Genomic DNA, 21,159 nt, shown 5'->3' on the forward strand with positions numbered 1-21,159 from the left:
GAGAAGTCAGGGTGCCACGCTGAATTCAGCAGCCAAGTAGCCTGCTCGTCTCCCGAGCGAACAGATGGGGGTGGCATTTTGGTAAAGCAGGAACTGGGACGCATTGGTGGATCACATATTTACAGTGGGCAGCACTGGGGCAGGGATTTCAAGCTTCCACAAATAGTCACGAGTATGCACCCAGAACTTAAGGCAATGAAATATGATGTTGGCTTCGTTTAAGTAATCTCAGAAGCTGTTTCTTTTTAAGGGTTTCAAGAGATCAATGGTCAAAACAGGTAAACAGTCATTTCCCATAACATAAAATATGATCCTACGGAGCCATATTCCCAACCAGTAGTTGCTGGGTTTTTGACAATTCTGTATGTGACATCGACTGACAGTCTATGAAAATTTGACAAAAAAGGGAACCATTACCTTGAGATGTAAAACCCATTATGAATGCCAGAGCTTTCGTTAGTGGGGATACACGTGGCTGCAGTGAGTACATTTAAAGGATTCGAGGACAGGGGAATTCTGGGGCCGGGCAGCCTCTGACCTCACCTGGGGGTGTAATTTCACACACCTGAGTTAGAGTCTCCTGTTCATGAAGCAAGAGCAGCTTGGTTCCGGCCCCTTCCGTCCTCTGCTCCAGCATGAGGGAGAAGTGTTCGATGCCTTTGATGGAAAGCTTCTCTTGAAGAGTCAAGATGACATCCTTACAGAGGAAACATGGACAAGATGCCATCAGAATCAGCATAGCTCTCTTGCAGAGTTTACCAGGACTGAAAAGTGTTGCACAAATAGGCTTCAGATCTTTACATTTTATACCTCTGGTTCATTCCAAAGCTTGATGCTCCTTTTCCTGACCTCACCCACCACCCCAAATCATTATGGAGTTCAGAAACAGGGAGGCAACAAGTTGACTAGCTGGAGGAGGTGCTTACTGAACTTAGAGACTGATCAATAGATGGTGGAGTGGAGTTGGTTCGGGTCCCCTTTCTTCCAAATGGGGCGGCAATGAAACCACCTCGGAAAGTGGTCTACTCTAGGGGGTGGGCAAAATAGCCCCTGTATGCCAAATCCAGCCCACCACCTCTTTGTGTAAATAAAGTTTTATTGAAACACAGTCACACTCGTCTGTTTATGTATTGTCTATAGCTGCTCTTGCCCCTTGCATCGGCAACAGACTGTGTGCTCTGTGAAGCCTAAGATATTTGCTATCTGGTCCTGTACAGAGAAAGTTTGCTGACCCCTAGTCTATACCTCTGGTTTTTTGTTTTTGCTTTTTTTTTTTTTAATTTTTTTTTAAGAGAGAGAGAGAGAGAGAGAGAGAGCACAAGCAGGGGAGGGGGCAAGGGGAGGGGCAGAGGGAGAGAGAATCTTAAGCAGGCTTCACACTCAGCACACAGCCTGACACGGGGCTTGATCCCATGACCCTGAGATCATGACCTAAGCCAGAATCAAGAGTCGGATGCGGGGCGCCTGGATGGCTCAGTCGGTTAGGCCTCTGTCTTCGGCTCAGGTCATGATCCCAGGGTGCTGGAATCGAGCCGCACACTGGGCTCCCTGCTCCGCGGGAAGTTTGCTTCTCCCTCTTACCCTCCCTCTGTGCTCTCCCTCTCTCTCTCTCAAATAAATAAAATCTTAAAAAAAAAAAAAAGAGTCAGATGCTTAACCGACTGAGCCACTCAGGTGCCCGTAGTCTCTCCTGGTAAGAGCATGCGATAGTGGTCAGGACTGTGGGCTCTGAAAACAGTGGTTTCTCCTCCCAGCTCGACTTCGTGTTAGCTGCGCAGCTCTAGGCAAGTTATTTAACTTCTAAGTGTCTTAATGTCCTTGTCTATAAACTGGGGATGATACTAATACCTGCCTCAGAATAGATAGAAGGACTAAATGAGTTCACACATAGAACACATTTACTGTAGCACTATTTGATACAGAGTTAGGGCACTATAATGATATACACATATTAGCTTTTACTTTAAATCCCTGGGGAAAGTAGAACGAGCAAGCTTTGTTAGCAATCCTTTACAGGATTAAATATTTATGATCAGATAGGTGTTCTATACACAAGCACATGTTTACTGCAATGCAAAACAGATGTCTTTGAAAACGAAAAAAAAACAACCCACATTTTTTTCATGTACTCAAAAACTAGTAAATGGTCTCTCTTCAAGGTAATTTATACTCAGATGCTAAAAATCCCAAAGAGCCGTGCTTTTCCACCCCGGGGCAATTCTACCTCACAGCAATTGGTAATTTCTAGAGACATTTGTGCTGGTCACAAGGGGGTTGGGGCTGCTATCGATATCGAGGGATGCAGCTCAGCATCTTACAATGCACAGGACAGGCCCCACAGTAAAGAATTACCTGGTCCAAAGTATCAACAATGCCAAGACAGAAAAACCCTGCAGTACATAGAGGTTTTTTCTTTCTTTCTTTTTAACTGATCTTTTTGAAATTTTGATTCTTCCCTGTAGACCTTTCTCAATTTCTTCTGGCCCCTTTAATGGTGGTTTTGCTATTGTTTATTTTTTTGTTATTAAGTAAACATTACCCCCAGCGTAGGGCTTGAACTCACAACCCCAAAATCAAGAGTTGGCGTGCTCTACCGACTGAGCCAGCCCGGTGCGCTTCTCCAGGCCCCTTTAAAACAAAGATCCCCACACCCACTCACCACCACAGACATCATTCAACAGAAATGCCTTGACTATATACTGAATTTCATAAAAAGATTCTCTGTGTCATAAATTTTGTTCAAGGCCCAGAAAAGAAAAAACAAAAGCAGTCTTTGTGTGGCAACCCATATTTTATAAAATGGTCTCCTGAAACACCAGGGAGGACACCGGAAAATCGATAGCAATAGTTTTTCCTCGCTGTGATTCTGTAGCAAGAATTTTGGCAATTTTTATTAAACAGTGTCGTATCCCTTTCATAACTCTACTCCTTCTATTTTACGCCTCCCAACCTGTGTCTGTGGCGATAGTAAAGCTGTTAGGTACAAGCAAAGCAAGCTTGAATTTGCTGTTCACTGTCTTCTCATCGCCGTTCGCCACCCTCAGGGAAATCAAACTCACTCTAGTGTGGTGGGTTCCTAAGAAAGAGGCCAGAGGGAATTAACAACAGGGCTCTCTTTGAAACTTAGAGGTATTTCTGTGAAGGAATGCATTCAAGTCTTGACCTGTATCTTCAGGTGGGGGTGGGGGTCTAAGGGCAAGGAGCTTTTCTGACCACGTGGTATCATAGACCAAGCCGTGGTGGCAAGAGGGAGTTCTAATAATGTGGCGCTATGGGTTACCTTGGGGCCCTGCAAACCAGGGCCTGGCCCTAGCGGTCAGTCAGGCCACGCCCATTCATTTACATATTGTCTGGGTCGGAAAGGAGTCGTCTTGCCTAAAGCAAGGTTTGCCTCTTCGCTCCTGGCTCTTGGGAGATAAGCTGTAAGCCCTTGGAGTGTAGTGCCTGATAGGAGTGTCCTTTCACCTGAGAGCCTGAGAGATAGCAGAGAGCCTATGCCAACAACGTGAGGACCTTGGGCCAAGTGATAGCAGCATGACCTCTGGAGGAGCAGGATACCAGAGTCAGCCCCACGGGGGCTCAGCTTGTCTATGTGGCCAACCTCTGACAAAAACTCTGAACACTGAGGCTCAGGTGAACCTCCGTGGTTAACAGTACCGTACACGGGTTGTCACGTGTGATTGCGGGGAGAGATAAGCCAGGTCCGAAGGACTCCACAGGAAGAGGACATTGGGAAACTGTAGGTTGGGAAACTCTCCTGCCCTATGCACCTTTGCCCACGGCTGATTTTAACCGGGATCCTCTTGCTGTGATAAACTGTAAGGGCGCCCAGGGGGCTCAGTAGGTTAAGTGTCTGCCTTCGGCTCAGGTCATGATCTCGGGGTCCTGGGATCGAGCCCCACATGGGGCTCCCTGCTCAGCGGGGAGTCTGCTCCTCCCTCTTGCTCTGTGATCTCTCTCGCTTTTGCTCTCTCTCGAATGAATAAATAAAATCTTAAAAACAACAACAACCCTGTAACTGTGCTTATAACAATTTGCTGAGTTCTGCAAGTCCTTCAAGTGAATTATGGAACCGAAGGGTGGACTTAAGGGCCTCCTGAGCCCACCATCCATGGCTGCTTTGTTGATATAACAGAGCAGAGTAGTTTCAAGGGAGACCAAATGGGCCACAGAGCTGGAAATATTTACTCTCCTTCCAGAAGTCTGCCCACCTCTAGGCTAGCAGATCAATAGTAAGAGTAACACCTTGCCATGCATGAATTTTGAGTAGGAATAAAAGAAAAGGACTTTGTCAGTCGCCCCCATTTGAGATGAGTGGTCTTGCATGAAGTTGATGGTTCAATGTGGAAGGATTTAAGGATGGCTTATCGGCTCCATCATTAATCTAGAATACCGTCTGCTCTATTACCTGCTACATCAGCACCTACTTAAAGCAACTCCAAACAGGCTGCTTGTTGGTATCATGGCAATAAGGGAGCGGGCCTTTGCAGAAATGCTTCCACTCGTAAGGTCTATGCTGACTAATTTACAAAACCGAGAATTAGGGGTTGACTATTGACAGACGTTTTTAATACAGACTTGATATTCTCTTGATACATTATTATACAGATCATCACTAGGTACTTTTTTTTTTAAAACCTCAATAAAATCTCTTTTATGGTGCCATTTGAAGAAAGCCTATTTCAGGCTGGTGGAGCGTTAGGGAGCAATCAATTGCTGCACACACTTTTGTCCAATAAAAAATAGAATATGCACTTTTTTTTCCCAGGGAGGAGGTATGGGGGGAAAGAACCCATCTGCTTTGCTATAATACCCATTTTGTAAAACTCACCTGTGGCTCTGCAATAATAGGACTGTTCTGTGACTCTTCCTTTTTGCCCCTTCTCCTAAGAAGCATGCCTCATTTCTGTCTTTTCAGGCGTCATTTCCATGAAATTGGTTACAGCAATTAAACGTAAATGCTATCTTTATATTATCCGACCCCTTGTTTTTGCTGGACACCAAAGGAGCAGATATTCAATTAAGAGCTAGCATCTTAATCTTCTTGGGGGCTGACATTGCTAGGAAATCCTTCTGGCTTTAGGCAGGGTGCCAAGCCTTCTTGGGGACAGTCACACTCTTTTAATTAAACTGGAGTTGCGTTAAAATGACTAGCCCTAGTGGTTCGTCACTGAGAGCCTATCATATCATTTTGCAACACACACACACACACACAGCACAACCTTCTTAGTTTAAGCTTTTTTTCTCCAGTTTGTTTTTAAGTATTCACACACCACCTTATTTGGAAACAACCAAAAAAAATCTCAGAAATAAACATAGTTCTGAAAGAAGGCGCTGCTACACAAGGTGGACGGTGGGACTTGCAAGCCATACCTGCCAGTGTCCACGTGGAGTTTAGCGGGTCCGCTTACCTTTATGGAGGTGTTGCAGTCAAAGCGAAATGATTTGGTCTGCCCATTTTCCAGATACACTTTCAAAACATTTGGCATAAAAAGAAGTGAATTATCCTTAACAGTTTCCTGTTTAATGACAGCAACAAAAAAGAAGGTCCAATGAACATTCTGCTCTATGCAGAAGCAGCATATTTCTGCAACGTATTCTAATCGCACTGTTAAAAAAAAAAAAAGGGGGAACTCTCTAAGGCTAAAAGGTGTCCCTCCGGTGATATCTGAGTTCAGTTGTTCATAGCAAAACTCTTCTTTTCCAGCTACAAATAATTCAGTTGATGCAGATGAAAGAACTTTTTTTCAATCAGAAAATAAATCAGATGAATGTTTTTAAAAGTCAAGGTTTCCCATTGGAAAACCCAATGAAGGAAACAATTCCTTTGTAATTAAGCCCTCATGCTTAGGACAACAAGCCCAGACTTTAGCAGAGCAGCCGATCTTGACAAGAACGGGGACCAGCAATGATGATGTTTGATGTGGTGCCTTTGGCGCCTGGCAGAGCTCATGCAAAGTGAGTAACAAGCAGTAACAAGCTTGAAGTATGAAGTTGTTTTAGGAAACAATTTTTTAAAAGTAGGCTCCATGCCCAATGTGGGGCTCCAACCCACGACCCCGAGAGATCAAGAGTTGCACGCTCTACCGACTGAGCCAGGAAGGTAGAACAATTTTTAACCTTTATGGAATAATTTTTAACCCATTTAGAAATGTTCCTTAAACTCCAAGGGGACATTTAAGGAATGGGTTAGTGTGTTAAAGATTAAAACACTGAGTAATAAACATCGTAACTTAAATAATTCAAAAAGAGATGCTTGGAACATGACCAAAAATTAACAATAGAAACGTATTCCTTTGACTTTTCTCTTTAATTGAAAGTAGGGAGAGATGGCAGGGGAAGAAAGGAGGCATGTGGGATGAGTTCCGCCAATCTTGTCTCACATGTAGCTGGTCATGGGGTCACAGAAGCCAAGCGGAACTCACCAACCACGAAACCCTATGTCCCTGGTTTTACAGATGCAGAAACTGAAGACAAGATGTCCAGAGACTGGCTAATGTCCTACAGATAGTCCATGAGAATTCAATCTCTAAGTATTTCTGTAAGAGACTCTTTGCCTTTCACTTTCTGTTCCTTTCTCTGAGTTTCCTCTCTCTCCTTTCTCCTCCTGTGGACTTGACACATGACTTTCTTGCTACCCAGTTCAAGAAGGGGGTTTGGCTCCAAGTCCACACGAACAGACACACGATGACTCGGTAGAGCAAGAGGAGGCTGGACATGAAGATGGTTCCAAAGGTTGAGGAGCAGACACGTGACTGAACGTCCCTGCCACACACAGGCCTGTGGGGAGGCAGCGGGGGCTGCAGGTGATGACTGACCCCCAGAGCTGTCCTCACACACCAGCTGCCTTGAATGAGCCCTATTATATCCAGGACGAAGTAAAACTGCCATTGCAGCTTCTAGAATCATATTCTCTCTAAAGATGTGTAAGCTGATTGCCCAGTCTCGTGCTCGGAAGCTGGAGAAAAGATGGGGGTAAGTGTCAGATGACCTTCTGTGATACCGTGATTCCTCTGTGACTGGAACCTTCCTGCTTTGTCTTGTGAAATGCTAATGGATGCTAACTGCATCCAGAGGGGCAGGGAGGCACTGTGGTGAGCAGAACAGCGTGGGGTGAACGGGGGCAGAGGAGATGGGGTGGGAGACGCGATTGGGAGGACAAGGCCACAGCTGCTGAAATGCTCCCAGGGCAGCGTGGTGACAGCCCGAGGCACCTCCCACAAGCGTCACGTAGTTTAACAGATTGGCCAGCTGACCCCTAGACTCCAGGCAGACACAGGTCAGCAAGTTTTGACAAGGAGACTCTTGGATCAGGAGGGCCTTGCTCAGGATGTGCCGGCCTACATCTTCAAATTCAGATCCAGGACCAGCCTCAGGGAAGAATTTGTGACCCGTCACGAGCATGTCATGGATGAGATTTTGTCCTTGTGAGTTTATTTAAACACCACCACCAGCAACAACACAGCCTCCACAACAAAGGCTGGTATTTCAGAGGTCCAAAAATGATTAGTGCCTTAGATGACCACTTTCTAAAAACTAAAAACATGAGGCTAGATTTTCTTGGGGGAAAAGATGAAAAATACAGCATCCTATTGACGTTTGCACTGTTCATTTTGAAGATGAATTATGTGCCTGAGCAATCATGATCTCTATCAAGACCTATTGATGGAGATCCAGGAAATATTTCTTCACTTCTGCTTGCATATATAACACTTTCCCAGCATCTTAACTTCTTTCCATTTTGATTAGTGAAAAGAATAGAGACATTTGATTTTGAATAAGGAAAAACTTAGGGGAAACCTTTCTCAAAATATATAATGGAAGCACGCTCAGTTGCACAATGAGAAGAAGCAGGTGGAAGTTTCAAAGAGGCCTATTTTCCTCAATATGGGGCAATGCCAGGGATCTCAGATCAAATTAACTTCTTTGCAAAGTAGTGAGGTTTGTAACACTGGAAGCATTCAAAGACACACTGGATGACTATGTATTCTGGATACGATAGAGGGAACCCATCAGGTACAACATGGTGATCTCTCAAGCCCTTTACAACTCTGAGATTCAGCAGCCCTGTGAAATCCAACCACGAATTCTCAATTGACCATTCCAGAGGGGCGACTGGCTGTGCTTTGTGCAAAGCCCCTATTTCAGCCCACTCTGAGTCGCAAGCAGGCAACAGTCAACTCACCGACACTTGGCCATTGATGATGACCTCCTCGGAGAACCGCACTTTGACTGGATTGGACTTTAATCTTGCCTTTTTTGCAGCACTAATAAATGCTGACTTGGGAGACTAGAAAAAAGAAAACATTGGATATGATTATTGGGAACATAATACAAACCCCGGAACACTGGTTTTCTAGCTTTATCCTCTCGAATATGCAATATTTTTGCTAAAAAGTATGTTTGGTGCATGTCCAATTCGAGGACAAAACACAAATCACGGAGGCAATCAAAACCCTGTCATGTTCATAAAGTAGAAGGTTTGATTTAGTCAGCAGACCAGAACTGCAAATAGCGTGGTCCTTGTTCTTACTGAGCACATTCCCGAGGATCTTCTTATTTTCCTTTTTTTGAAAAAGGAAGAGAGGGAGAGAAAGAGAGCAGGGGCAGAGGAAGAGGGAGACTCTTAAGCAGGCTCTATGCCCAGCGCAGAGCCCAACACAGGGCTCGATCTCACAACGCTGAGATCCCGACCTGAGCCGAAATCAAGAGTCTGACGTTCAACCAACTCAGCCACCCAGGCGCCCCACGCAAGGATTTTTTAAAATGATGGCTGTGAAAGTACACAAACCTTGCTTTGACTATAGAGCTTTGAGCGTGATGTGGAGGGTGAAGTGGTGGTCAAATCTCATGTTGGGTTCATGTCAAATTGATCACTCATGATTTCAGTGAGGTGGAGAAGAGTCACTAATAGCTCTAAAGTGATCGATAATCCCACTGTTATTCACATGAAGGGCTTAAGGGCACGTGAACAGGCAAACGCACACACTCGCAAAACACCCCCACTTTATGTGCCCAAAACTTGAATTTCAGCCTCTTGTTGGCAACCTGTCATCCTGGGGTCTTGCAGGAGAGGGCAGAGACCACCTTGGCTTACAACTGAATGTGGACTTCATATTCTGTCTCACTGTAAAGGCTCTTTGTACAGTTGACCCTTCAATGGCACAGGATCCACTTATATGTGGATTTTTTGCAGAAAGTACAGCACAATACCATAAATGTACTTTCCTTTTTAAAATTTATATTAATTTTGTTACTATTTCTTTAAGTAATCTCTACACCTAACATGGGGCTCAAACTCAAGACCCCAAGATCAGGAGTCAGATGCTCTACTGACTGAACCAGCTAGACACTCTAACATATTTTCCTTATGATTTTCTTAATAACATTCTTTTCCATAGCTTGCTTTATTCTAAGAATACAGTATATAATACATAGAACATACAAAATATGTGTTTATGTTCTCGGTAAGGCTTCTGGTCAGCCTATCAGTAGTTAAGTTTTTGGGGAGTCAAAAGTTACATGCAGGTTTTTGATTGCCCAGGGGTTGGTGCTCCCAAAACCCATGTTGTTCAAGTGTCAATTGTACTGTCTCTTATTGGAAAGAGGAGCCGAGTGACTCCATTTTTCTTCCTCAGAAACTAAACGTGCAAGAGGAAAACTTGCTCAGAAGGGTACTATGATCCAGGGAGCTCTTGCTGCACAGTCCTGGTCAATTTACTCCATGTGAGAGTCATCCTTGTTGCATAATTTTAATGAAGCCCGAGGAGAAGGGAACTTGCATCTAGGAGGTGTCTACTATGTTGCAGGCACCAATTTGTTTATTTTTAAAGAGGACTGCATTCTCTACTGAAACTAATATACAGGTAAATATTTAGTTTGAATCATGAAATTGCTATTTTATAGATTAAAATTGTCAAATACTGCAAATTGCACATTGTCCAACCTAATGGTTTTCAGGGTATGTAGTCCTAAGAGGTTCAGACTGTTGTGGAAAGAATCCTAGTAACTGACTCTAGAACCAACACAGAGGCTCAACTTTCTGTGTGTTGTATTAACCTCAAGGCACAAAAGCCACTTAGGGGGTCCCATACTTTGAATTTCAAGTAAAAATGAAAAAGGTTCCCATCTTTGTCAAATACAAGTATACTTGAGATCAATCAAAACAATATGATGAAATGACAAATCCATACAATGGAATATTATTCAGCCGTAAAATGGAATGAAGTTCTGGTTCGTGCTACAACATAGATGAACCTCAAAGACATTATGTTGAGTGAAAGAAACCAGACACAAAAGGTCACGTATTGTAGGATTTGATTCCATTTACATGAACTGTCCAGAACAGGCAAATCCATATAGACAGAAGGTAGATTAGTGGTTGCCCTGGGCTGGGGAGGAGAATGGGGAGCGACTAACATCTGCAGGGTTAATTTCCTTTTGGGGTCATGAAAAGGTTCTGGAACTCGACAGCAGAGACAGTTGAACAAGATGGTGGATGCACTTAATGTCCCAGATTTGAATACTTTGAAATAGTGAAAATGGTAGCTTTATGTTATGTGCATCTTACTATAAGAAGACAAAATCACTGTTGAAAAAAACACGATAAAATATGTGTATGTCTATTTCCGGGTGGAGTTTTGCTTGAATACTGGAAAAAAATCCTGTTATCTCAAGTTCCCCTGCACACCCATCCCACCCTCTGCTCTGATCAGTGTCCTGCGGGGACTGGATGGATGAATGAATGGTTTGGCCGCCAGAGCTTTAATTGCCCTATTTATGCAAGATGTTCTCAGCGAACAGCTGCCCTCTTAGGACACAACAAAAGAAAGCAAAACCAAGAACTCAAAAGACTCTAAAGAACAACAACTTTGAACATGTTCAACATGACTTTTTAAAAGTCCTACTCCAGGGGCGCCTGGGTGGCTCAGTCCTTAAGCGCCTGCCTTTGGCTCAGGTCATGATCCCGGGGTCCTGGGATCAAGCCCCGCATCGGGCTCCCTGCTCCCCGGGAAGCCTGCTTCTCCCTCTGCCTCTGCGGCTCCCCCTGCTTGTGCACTCTCTCTCACTCACTCTCTCTCTCTCTCTCTCTCAAATGAATAAATAAAATCTTTAAAAAAATAAAAGTCCTACTCCAGGGGCGCCTGGCCGGCTCAGTGGGTGGGGCATGAGCTTCTTGATCTTGGGGTTGAGTGTTCAGAGCCCCACGCTGAGTGTAGAGATTACTAAAAACACAAACTTAAAAAAACAAAAAGAGTCCTATTACAGAGCTTAAGTGATGGGACGGTGGTGTTCTCCTCCCTATCTGTAATTCTAGGCTGCGTTTGGTGATGATTAACGAACGAATTGTGCAGTAGTGAGTTCCTTGCTTTTGATATGCCATTTTTCAGCTGAAGAGAAAACATTATTCTCTCTTAATGATTTTAAGCAGGCAATATTTACACTGGCGCAATGGGTGTTGCAAAAGGGGAGTGGCTGTCAGAAAGCTACGGGGCGGGGGGGGGGGGGGGGGCGGTGGTGGACGCCACTGATTAGACGAGGCGCCCGAGCGAGGCGGTGCCCCGAGGCTCCAGCGTTGTTTGTGAATGAAGACTCCCGCAAGGGCCCAACATGCCAGATACGGACGTTGGTTCCTCTGCGCACCCGAATCTTTTAATGTAATACTTCGCCACATTTTCTTAAAATGATCTATCTATGTCACTGCTTGCCTCAATAAAGAGCATTTCACAGGGACGCCTAGGTGGCTCAGTCGGTTAAGCATCTGCCTTCGCTTCAGGTCATGATCCCAGGGTCCTGGGATCGAGTCCCGCGTCGGGCTCCCTGCTCCGCGGGGGGGTCTGCTTCTCCCTCTCCCCTATAGCCTCGTCCCCAGATTTATTTGCCCTGCCCTAATGACAAACCTGATAAATGAAGAGAACCAGCCAGGAACCTAGATAGCCAAGGTAGTTAAGTAAATACTATTCTACATGTATTTTGAAGTCAACGGACTTGGGATACAAGGCCAAGATTTCAGGCCAGGGCATTTTTCTTGTTCTGGATTTGCGACTATTTTAGATAATTGACATAAGTTTTAAAACTTACTTTTGGTTAATAAAAACATAAGCTCCTTGAGTCTGAAGGTTACTGAAATAGAGTCAACAAAATAATGGCTTATCCCACTGGCTGGAGTTATTTGTGACGCGCGGGGTATGTAATCCCGCCATGACTGTGGTTTTCACTCGGATCTCCTTTTGCAGCTCAAAACACATACAATGTACACCACTCAGTAACCCGATGAGTTAATTCTTAGCAACCTGCAGGCCCGTAGGTGCTGATCACAAGCATTTCCTATCCTGTGGTGGAAATGACGAGTAATTACCATTTAAAATAATCAGATTCTCCTGCCGTTAATTAATTTAAGATTAGAAGGGCTCTAATCAGCCTCTGCACCTCTTTCCAAGTTTGCTGTTGCTAAGGTGGCCAGAGTAGATGTGTGCCATGCTCTTGGGGCTTTCAGATGCTGAGAAGTCACTAGAAAACATCGTTCGGAAAAAATTACATAAATAAGGTAAAATTTCTGAAACTAAAGCATAAGGTCTTAAATTTGCAATTCCTGTATGTCTACAGTACTATATACATAGTAGGCATGGAGTAAATATTTGGTGAGGTCTAAGTAGCCCACAGTTATCACTGGGTAACTTAGTGTGGAGTTCCCCCAAGGTAGACCCTGAGACAAGACTCCACAAACAGGTAGCTGAATGGGAGGCACTCCCAGGAAGCACGCATAGGTGGGCAGGAGGAAGGGAGACGGGGTCAAAGAGTAAGCCAATGAAGGCTTCCGTAAGTCATTCACCATTGTGAGCAACGGAAGCTTAAAGCGGTTGGGGACATCTTGGAACGAGGCAGCCCACAGGCCTCAGAGTTAGAATGTCAGAGGAGACAGAGAGCTAGGGTATATATTCACCAGCTCCTGTCAATCAGTGATGGAGGGGCTGCTCGTTCAGGAATGTTATTTCCTGAGCACTTGTGGCCTGCTGCATGAGCATCCTCTTGCAGCCTGAAAAAACCCACGGGCGAACAATCACCCTCGGTGACCTCGGCTGGGTATCGGGCTGGCATGCTCAGCATGACGCGTGGCAGGAGGATCTGGTCTGGGTTCTGATCCCGTCTAATACTCGGGGGCTCCCATGAGGAGACATGTAGCCTCCCTCACGTGTGTGGAACCTAGTGGAAGTTGGGCAGGAAGGGAGAAGCAGGCAAGCAGGTCCCTCAGCTCTTGCGCCTAGAAAAAAGCTGAGTGAATGTGAAGCGTGGACCACAGAATGGAGAGTGACCTAGCCCAAGTCTCACTAAGCTGGGACTGGGTGAGGGGAGGTAACCGAGACTCTTTCAGTAGTCTCTGCCTTTAGACTAGGAAGTTCTGGAAGTTCTAGATTTGGGAACTGTGGGAGGCAGAGTCAAAGGAGAGGAGGAAGGGGTTAGCCAAGAAAGCTCTGTAATAAAAAACAGTAACAGTGCAAGGAAAGAAGACGGTATAAAAGATGGAATAAAACTCATAAGAAATCCAGGGACGCCTGGGTGGCTCCGTCAGTTAAGTGTCTGCCTTTGGCCCGGGTCATGATCCCGGGGTCCTGGGATCGAGCCCCGCATCGGGCTCCTTGCTCGGCGGGGAGCCTGCTTCTCCCTCTCTCTCCCTCTGCTTGTGCTGTCAAATAAATAAAATCTTTAAAAAAAAATTCGTAAGAAATCCAGAAATTCCTTTTCTAGAATGCCATTGTAATGGAATGGGGAACTACTAACTAGATACAGATGAAGACTTCTACACAAAGATGTTGCGTGCAGAAGTAAAAACCACTGAAGTCGGTAAGAGGGTGCTGGTTAAGTAAATCCTGGTTCGATAGAATGCTTCCCAGCCATGTATGCGATGCTTACAAAGAATTCTCGATGGCATGAAACCACGTTTATGATAGACTCAGTGAGAGGAGCAGAATAAACTGCATGTCCAAGATCTCCACTACTGACAAGGCATCTGTCAAATGACTGAAGGAAATAGGCCGATTGTTTACACGGCTTGTCTCTGAGGAAAAGATGTGCTGAGGCATTTTTTTTTTCTTTTCTTTTTTTTTTTGCTTGTGTGTGTGTTTCCTTCTATACTTCCACAATTTTTCTCTAAGAACTAAAGTAAACATGGCGGAGGGGGAGAGCCATCTATAATACTTCGAAAACAAGGCAGCAGCCTGTTAAAAATGGCTTCTCAAAAGCCTCAGGAGTTTCCACAGCTGGGCTCACTGTGGGTGCCCCGGGACCGTGTGGAGTGAGGTGAGAAGAGGGGCGAACATCGGCTCTCTGTCTGGACTGGACCCTATTAGGCAGAAGAAATACAACGTCACAAATGCTGGCCGGCAAGGTACAGGATAAATGAAAATGCTAATTTTTACCAACTGCAATAAAAGTAGAAATTACACACGGTCTTTTGGCCTCGTGAGTCATCTGTCTCAGGAAGCCAATCCCGGCTGCTGAGAGAAATGTTCAGCAAGTAAATGGGACCCAGTGAGGTTTCGTATTTTAAAAAGCAACGGGCCGGTAGGAAAATCCAAACACAAAAATGTAAGGAACACCGTGTAGCCTCTTCTCCCATCTTCTCCCCTCTCTGGGTCGAATCTGTCTATTTAAGTCACTTTGGGGTTTCAATCCCTTCATTTCCATTCCCATACTGCAGAGGAAAAAGCCACTTTGGGCTGGATCAGTGAGGGGAGACTCTAGGTGGGACAGTGGTTCCCAAGTGGAAGGAATCCCCACCCCCCACCCCAGGCACCTGGCAATGCCTGGAGACGTTTTTGGTTGTCACAATATGGGGAGAGGGTACCACTAGCATCTAATGGGTAGAGGCCAGAGATACCACTAAATACCCCATAGTGCATGGAACGACACCACAGAATGTAGAGTTCTCCAGGCCGAATGTCAGCAGTGGGGACGGTGAGAAACTCTGAGATAGCATTTGGAGCTTGTGCTGAGGCTTGGAAGGGGAGAACGGTTTGGCTAGGCTGAGGAGGTGGGGTGGGGTATGGGGCGGGCATGTCGGGAAGTAGGGCTGGTCAAGGAAAGTCAAAGATGAGGATTCCATCCACAATGACCAGGCAGGGAGAGACTGCTGCGAGGGGCAGAGGTGCAGCCGTTGGCCAGATGATCTATTACAGGAAGTTCCATGACTCACTGATAATAATGAGTATTCAAACGAATAACCAGTCACGCACACTCCAATGGCAAAAAACGGCAAGCAAAGCCGCAAGACACAACCCTTAACTTAAATGCCAAACTCCTTGTTCTTTCTCCAAGTTTACTGCATGGGGTAAAACATCACCTCACATTGCAAACGTTGCAAAAATAATCTGGCATGGAATACGATGGTTCTGATCTCGCATGTCTAAGAGGTTACAAAGTGGGAAGAGAGAATTCAGGAAACACAAGGTGAACTTGAAGTTCCATTAGGAATTTGTAGTTGGCCAACCACTCGGTTATTGTAGACACTTCCATTGGCTTCACCCAACCTGTTTGTCCACTGTCAAGAAATGAGGAAGTGTGGATAGAAGAAGTGAGGGTGAGTGACAGTTTGGTTAACAGAAACAATGTAGCTGTACTTTCTCTGGAAGGAGTCACGGAGTCATGAGATGCAGAGCAGGCGAGCCCTTGGACGTGAGGCAGTGTGACCCTCTCAGGCAGGTGCAGAAATCTGAGCAGGTGTGGGAGTCCCCTGCTCTATTGCTGGGAACTAGATCTCAAACCTCGGTTCTCTTACATCCTGCTGTCTCCTTGGTTTTCAAATCCAGACATGCGTGTGCAGTTGTGGCACAGAGAGGGACCGAAAGGAACAGTGAATGGGAAACTAAGCTTTTATTATAAATAGTTACATCCTGGATGGCATGATTTAGTGTCTTGGTTAATTCTATTTGTTATCTTATCGGAATCTTGAATACGTATTTTTTCCTGCCTGAAATGCTTAGGCCATAGTGCTTAGGAGGAAAGTGCCGGGACAGGGGAGAGGAAGAGTTTGGTCAGGAGATGGACACTGACCATTAGCAGAGCCTCCAGCTCCACGGGCAGGAAACCAGAAGCGTAAACAGGTGGGATCTCTGCCAATCCCTGCAAAGGCCACAAAGTACCGATGGTAAATGTTTGGCGGGGGCGGGGGGGGCGGATCTGGAGGAATTTCTTGCTATCTTTGAGTTCAACTGCCGATGTATGGAATTTACAAGCAACAGCAAATCTACAGAAATAGAAAGTCAATTAGTAGTTGCCCAGAACTGAGGGTTAGGCAGGGTATTCACTGTAAATGGGAATGAGGGTTCTCACGGGGCTGAAGGAAGTGTTCTCGGGCTGGACCGTGGTGATGTCTGCAAACTTTGGTAAATTTTATATAGATCATTGAATTGTACGCTTAAATCAAATTCTGACAGCCGTATTTCCTCTAATAGCCATGTTTAAAGGGGGGAATCTCCCTGAAATGTCTACCAATTAGAAGGGGATACGAAAAAGAATTATGCTAGAACATCCTACAATCAAACATTCCCATTCCATTTGTGATTCTTAAGCTGGAAACCATAAGAGAGTCTTGAGTCTTGTGTGATTTCCAGATGTGAGTCCCACAGATTGAATAGCTGGTTTCAAGATACATAGAAAATGCGTTATTTTCCTTTCTCTCCTATGAAGGGTTTTGCTACCATGGTGTATAAAATACAAATAATGAAGACTTCTGAACTCATATTGTGAGTGCATGCTGTTTTTCTCTGCTGTTATTCATCATCACGGTTTCCCCAGCCTGGGAGGAGGGGGAGGCAAGAATCCTGGGATCATACAGTGGCACTTTTACTCACAGGACACTTACAGGGTAAGGCTGAATGACAGTGAGGAGTATCGATTCTTTGCAGCTTCTGAAAGAGAAGAAAAACAAACATATTTATGAAATGCACAGAGGCCGGACTCTACATGACAGCGTTCTTTTGAAATGCAATGTAGGATGTGTTGGCGAACGTTTCCGGGGCTCTCAGGCAGAGTAAATAAAAAAGCTCAAAAATGGGCTTTCAGACCTCAGAGAAAACCAAAATCAAGTGTTCACCCAGTGTAACAAACAGCCTGATTGAAAGCTTCCCATGCGGTTTATGTCCGGCGCTATTATCTGTGACGCCGAACAGCAGGCCTTTGAAATCAACACTTGACTTGCCCAGGGAAAGGACTGTCTGAAAAGCCTCGACTCCATCAGTCTCCGCACTTTCCGCCACCCTCCACATTGATTCTCCCCCTTTGGATTTTAATTTTCTAGAAAGGGAATTGATTTTTTAAAAATTCGTAACATCCTTATCTGCTCAGGGTCAGCAGCATGAAAGAGAACTGTCAGTGCGGGTTTCTTGTGCACAGACAGCACCCCGCAAACACCACTTCCCCACGCCGGGGAGCTCACGGGGTCCACAGTAACAACGCCCAGGACGCTGGGGCGCTAAGTAGTTCAGATGGGCACTCGCTGGGAAATAGTGTTCACGACAGGTGTCCCCCGAGGCAATATCGTGGTTTATTTAATGTCCCCCAAATAACCCAATCCTGACAAATAACTCAACCCCTCAAGGAAAATCATGCTGTGGGTATAATACTTTTCCTTCCTTCCCTTTCCATCCTGAGTAGAAGAAAGGTCAGTTGCCACTCTGTTGAGGAGACGCTGACTTTTCCTACTCTAGGTTTTAATGAATGACCTGCTTTTGCGATTTACTGTCCAAATGAATAAAGTAAAGGGAGTCCGTTGCAAGGCCACTTCCTGGAAGAAGCCACGGCAGATCGTATTTCTAGCAATCTTTGCACTGGGGCCAGGTGCCCTCCCGTCAGGCTCAGTCGGACCAGGTTGGGCCGCTGGCCGCGGCAACGCTGGGTGTGGACCGGGAGGTGGGGAGTGTGGTGGGGGAGGACAGAAATCAACAGAGCAGAGAGGGGAGGAATAGAACGCAAGAAACTCCAAAAGTACCAGAACGTCTCGGATGATGGTAATTTTGGGTGGTGGTGGGGGGGAGCAGCGCGTGGTTGATAGCAGCCCGTGTGCTCCCATGCGTTCCCAGTTGCCAACGGTGGGCAGAAAGCTCCAGTAAGAAGTACGCAGCCAGTATTCCCATTAGATGGAGGAACGGAGCAACAGTATAACCAAGGCAGAGTGAAGTGGATACAAGGAGTAATCATGCATTGCTGCTGGGCGTGTGGACAGGTGCAGCCCTTCAGCGGAGCATTGTGGCATCACTAGGCAAAGCTCAGTGTCACATGCACTATGACCTCAGCTTTCCACTCTGGTTCAGATCACAAAGAAATTCTGCCGCTGGCCTTTAAGGGCTGTGTGGGGGTGAAGTGCTAGAGAGCAGCTGGGCATCCAGCTATAGGGCAGTGGACATGGACGTGCGTGGATGCACAGTATGGAAGGACGTGCCGGGAAGAGGCAGGAGCCTAGCTGTGCCTGGTAACCCTGGGGATGGTGCTTCAAATGCAAGGTAAGGAACCAGACAGGGTACAGAACAGAAGACCGTTCGCAAAAGCGCAAAAGCGCAAAAGCGCAAAAGCACACGCGCATACTAAAGGACACACTAAACGTGTTCCAACGGATTTCTCTCAGGGGAGAGAGGGGCGGGCGTGAATATAAATAAGCAACCTCAGAGAAGAGGGGCCTTCCATGGGTCTATGATGATTGTTTATACCCTGAATGGATGAGTTTGATGAATTCCACTCTCTGCACGTATGGTTTAATAAAAAACTCACGATTCGGAAGAGGATGAAGAAATGGGGGGTAGATGTATGTTAGCCATCTTATGAACTGCTGAAGGGGAGGTGGCTCTCGGAGACCTCTGAAGTAATCCCTCATTTGCTCACCAAGACAATGGAGAACCAGCCTCCCAACTCTTTGGGGCCGATCCACTGCACCAAACTACCACTCATTTGGTGGACCTAACACCATCCCCCAGCCCCCACTGTTGCCACACAGATGTCTGCATGAGAGAAACAAACACTCAGAAAGCAACACAAGTACCGCTTCTCAGCCCTCACTCGAGTTCCCCTTGTTTGAGGGAAACAAGGAATGCCCAGCAGATGAGAGACGGGATAGAGCCCCGTTCACTGAAGCCTTTGTGCGCATGGCATCCATGGTAGTGGGCGTGCTCTGCCCAAGGCCCGCCCCCAGGGCCCTCGGGAGCAGGCACTGGGCCCAGGGATCCGTGCTCAGGGCCGAGCTGATTGGACCCAGGGGTTGGAGTGAGCCAATTGGATTTCCTCTCTGCAGGATCAGAACCAAGAAACACAAGTGTTGGGAGCTGAGGGCCAGTCGTGGCTGAGCAAGAGTAAAGGTGACAGAGGCCGCTACTCCCCTGCGCCGTCCTGCCTCCCGTCATCCTGTTAGAAAGAAAAGAAGTGATGGAAAAAATCTCAATAGAACTATTATCAGCTCTGGGAATGGGCTTTTATTTCTGTTTCCTTTCATCTACAAGTACTTAATTACCCTTGCCAGACGTGAAGCATGAACTCCATAGTGCTTTGGGTCTGTTAGGATTCCTCACTCAGTCCGAGGATGGGTAAAACAGCAACAACAACAAGGAAGCCCTGTGTGTTCGTAAGTTACAGGAGGCCAAGCCAGCTGAGGCGGATCCAGCTGGGGCCTCACGCCAATAGATCCCAATCAGCTTTGCACGCCAAAGCAAGGTGCTGCAGGACTTTCAAGGAGGTACTGAAAACCAGAGTTTGGGACCTTTAACCCTTTATGCGCCTCGGAGCTGGACTCGTTACTTAATTAAAAACAACAACAACAAAAGGCAACCGGGAGAGGTTGGTAGAAGCAACATATGCCCAAAGAACAGAGGCTACATTTGCAAAATTCCTACCCTCCCACTGAGGCAGGCCTAAAGTGTGCAATTCCTGGGGCCAATATGTGGAAGAGGCAGTAGAAATGGTACCTTGGGGTCATTGAATAAAGGCATCTTGCTCAGCTGAGCCGCTCTAGGGGTGAGAGAGCCTTGGTAGAAAGATGGAGAAGCCAGCCATCCTCTGGGTTCTCTCTGACTCAAGGGAGCTGTAGTTGGAGCCACCCAACAGAGAAATCTTCCAGGAGCCCACAAACATGCCCACAAGGGAAAGAGTCAACTTTCTTTTCCTTTTTTTAAAGATTTTATTTATTTGAGAGAAAGGGAGTAAGCACGAGCGGGGGGGGGGGGGAGGGGCAGAGGGAGCGGGAGAAGGAGTCTCCCTGCTCATGGGGCTCGATCCCAGGACCCTGGGATCATGACCCGAGCCGAAGGCAGCTGCTCAACCAACTGAGCCACCCAGGCGCCCAAGAGTCAACTTGCATTATCCTCCAAAGATAGAGGAAACGCCAATGCCAGATTACATCGGTGCCTATCAAGTGAGAACTCTCCTGCTTCTTACCTCACTGTCCCGGTCCCATTTCTATGTGGAAGGAGCCAAAGCTAGAGAAGAAGTTTGGGGAATGCCCCTTAGCCCACTGCAGGCTTCCCAGGCACGGAACAGGGGCAAGGAAGGCGTTTTGTGGAGTTGGGAGTTTCGATTCTTACACAACAATTGAATGTTTAAACCACAGATTACAAGCTGTTGTGATTACAAGTGTACAACTGCCTGCAGAATTTCCCTAAACCTGCTTTGGATCTCTTAGAATTCCTAACTCTAAGATCCTGGCGGGTGGGGGGGGGGGGTTGGTTGGATCTAAGCCATTTTAAAATCGCTTCAACAGAAAGATTAGAATGGAGAATGGAAGATGCCACATTCCAGTAAGCAGATAACTTCCTTTTATGAAGGTCTGAAACAGCTAGGGACGTTAAAAAATACATTTAGGGGCGTGTGTAGAGAAGTATTATTTCATAATAAATTCCAAGTGACTCTTCTACTTTTGAAGAATAGCTTCAAAGTGCAGTACCAATAGTTTTGAAATAGTTGAGTTTGTTAAAAGCGTCATTTAAGTCCCTGAATCACAGTGCTAATCTGCAGAGGAAAATAGAGTTTGACCTCCCCTAAACTGCTCCTATCAAATTTGCCTTTGATTCTTCAACAAAAGTCTCTTAACTCTTTTTGATGGGATCCCTTGAAACATGTTTGGGACATCCGGCACCAGCGGTTGCAGGTCACGCTTTGGCAACACACATCCCATTTGTAAAT

At 46.0% G+C, this 21,159-nt stretch overlaps 1 protein-coding gene across 2 annotated transcripts in view; it reads right to left on the minus strand.

The window, feature by feature from the left end:
• FRMPD4 (FERM and PDZ domain containing 4) overlaps nt 1-21,159 on the minus strand; it is a 204,981-nt gene that overhangs the window by 31,728 nt on the left and 152,094 nt on the right. For both annotated transcript variants that reach the window (XM_028115010.2, XM_028115009.2), the window contains 4 exons: nt 16,862-16,907; nt 8,186-8,290; nt 5,412-5,519; nt 566-697 (listed from right to left, as the gene is read on the minus strand). In XM_028115010.2, coding sequence (XP_027970811.2) covers nt 566-697; nt 5,412-5,519; nt 8,186-8,290; nt 16,862-16,907 — 391 coding nt within the window. The remainder of the gene's footprint in view (nt 1-565; nt 698-5,411; nt 5,520-8,185; nt 8,291-16,861; nt 16,908-21,159) is intronic.

Source organism: Eumetopias jubatus, unplaced genomic scaffold (assembly GCF_037043125.1).
Source record: "Eumetopias jubatus isolate StellerSeaLion01/CBP00866 unplaced genomic scaffold, mEumJub1_p1.0 scaffold_11, whole genome shotgun sequence".
NCBI classification, from domain to species: domain Eukaryota; kingdom Metazoa; phylum Chordata; class Mammalia; order Carnivora; family Otariidae; genus Eumetopias; species Eumetopias jubatus.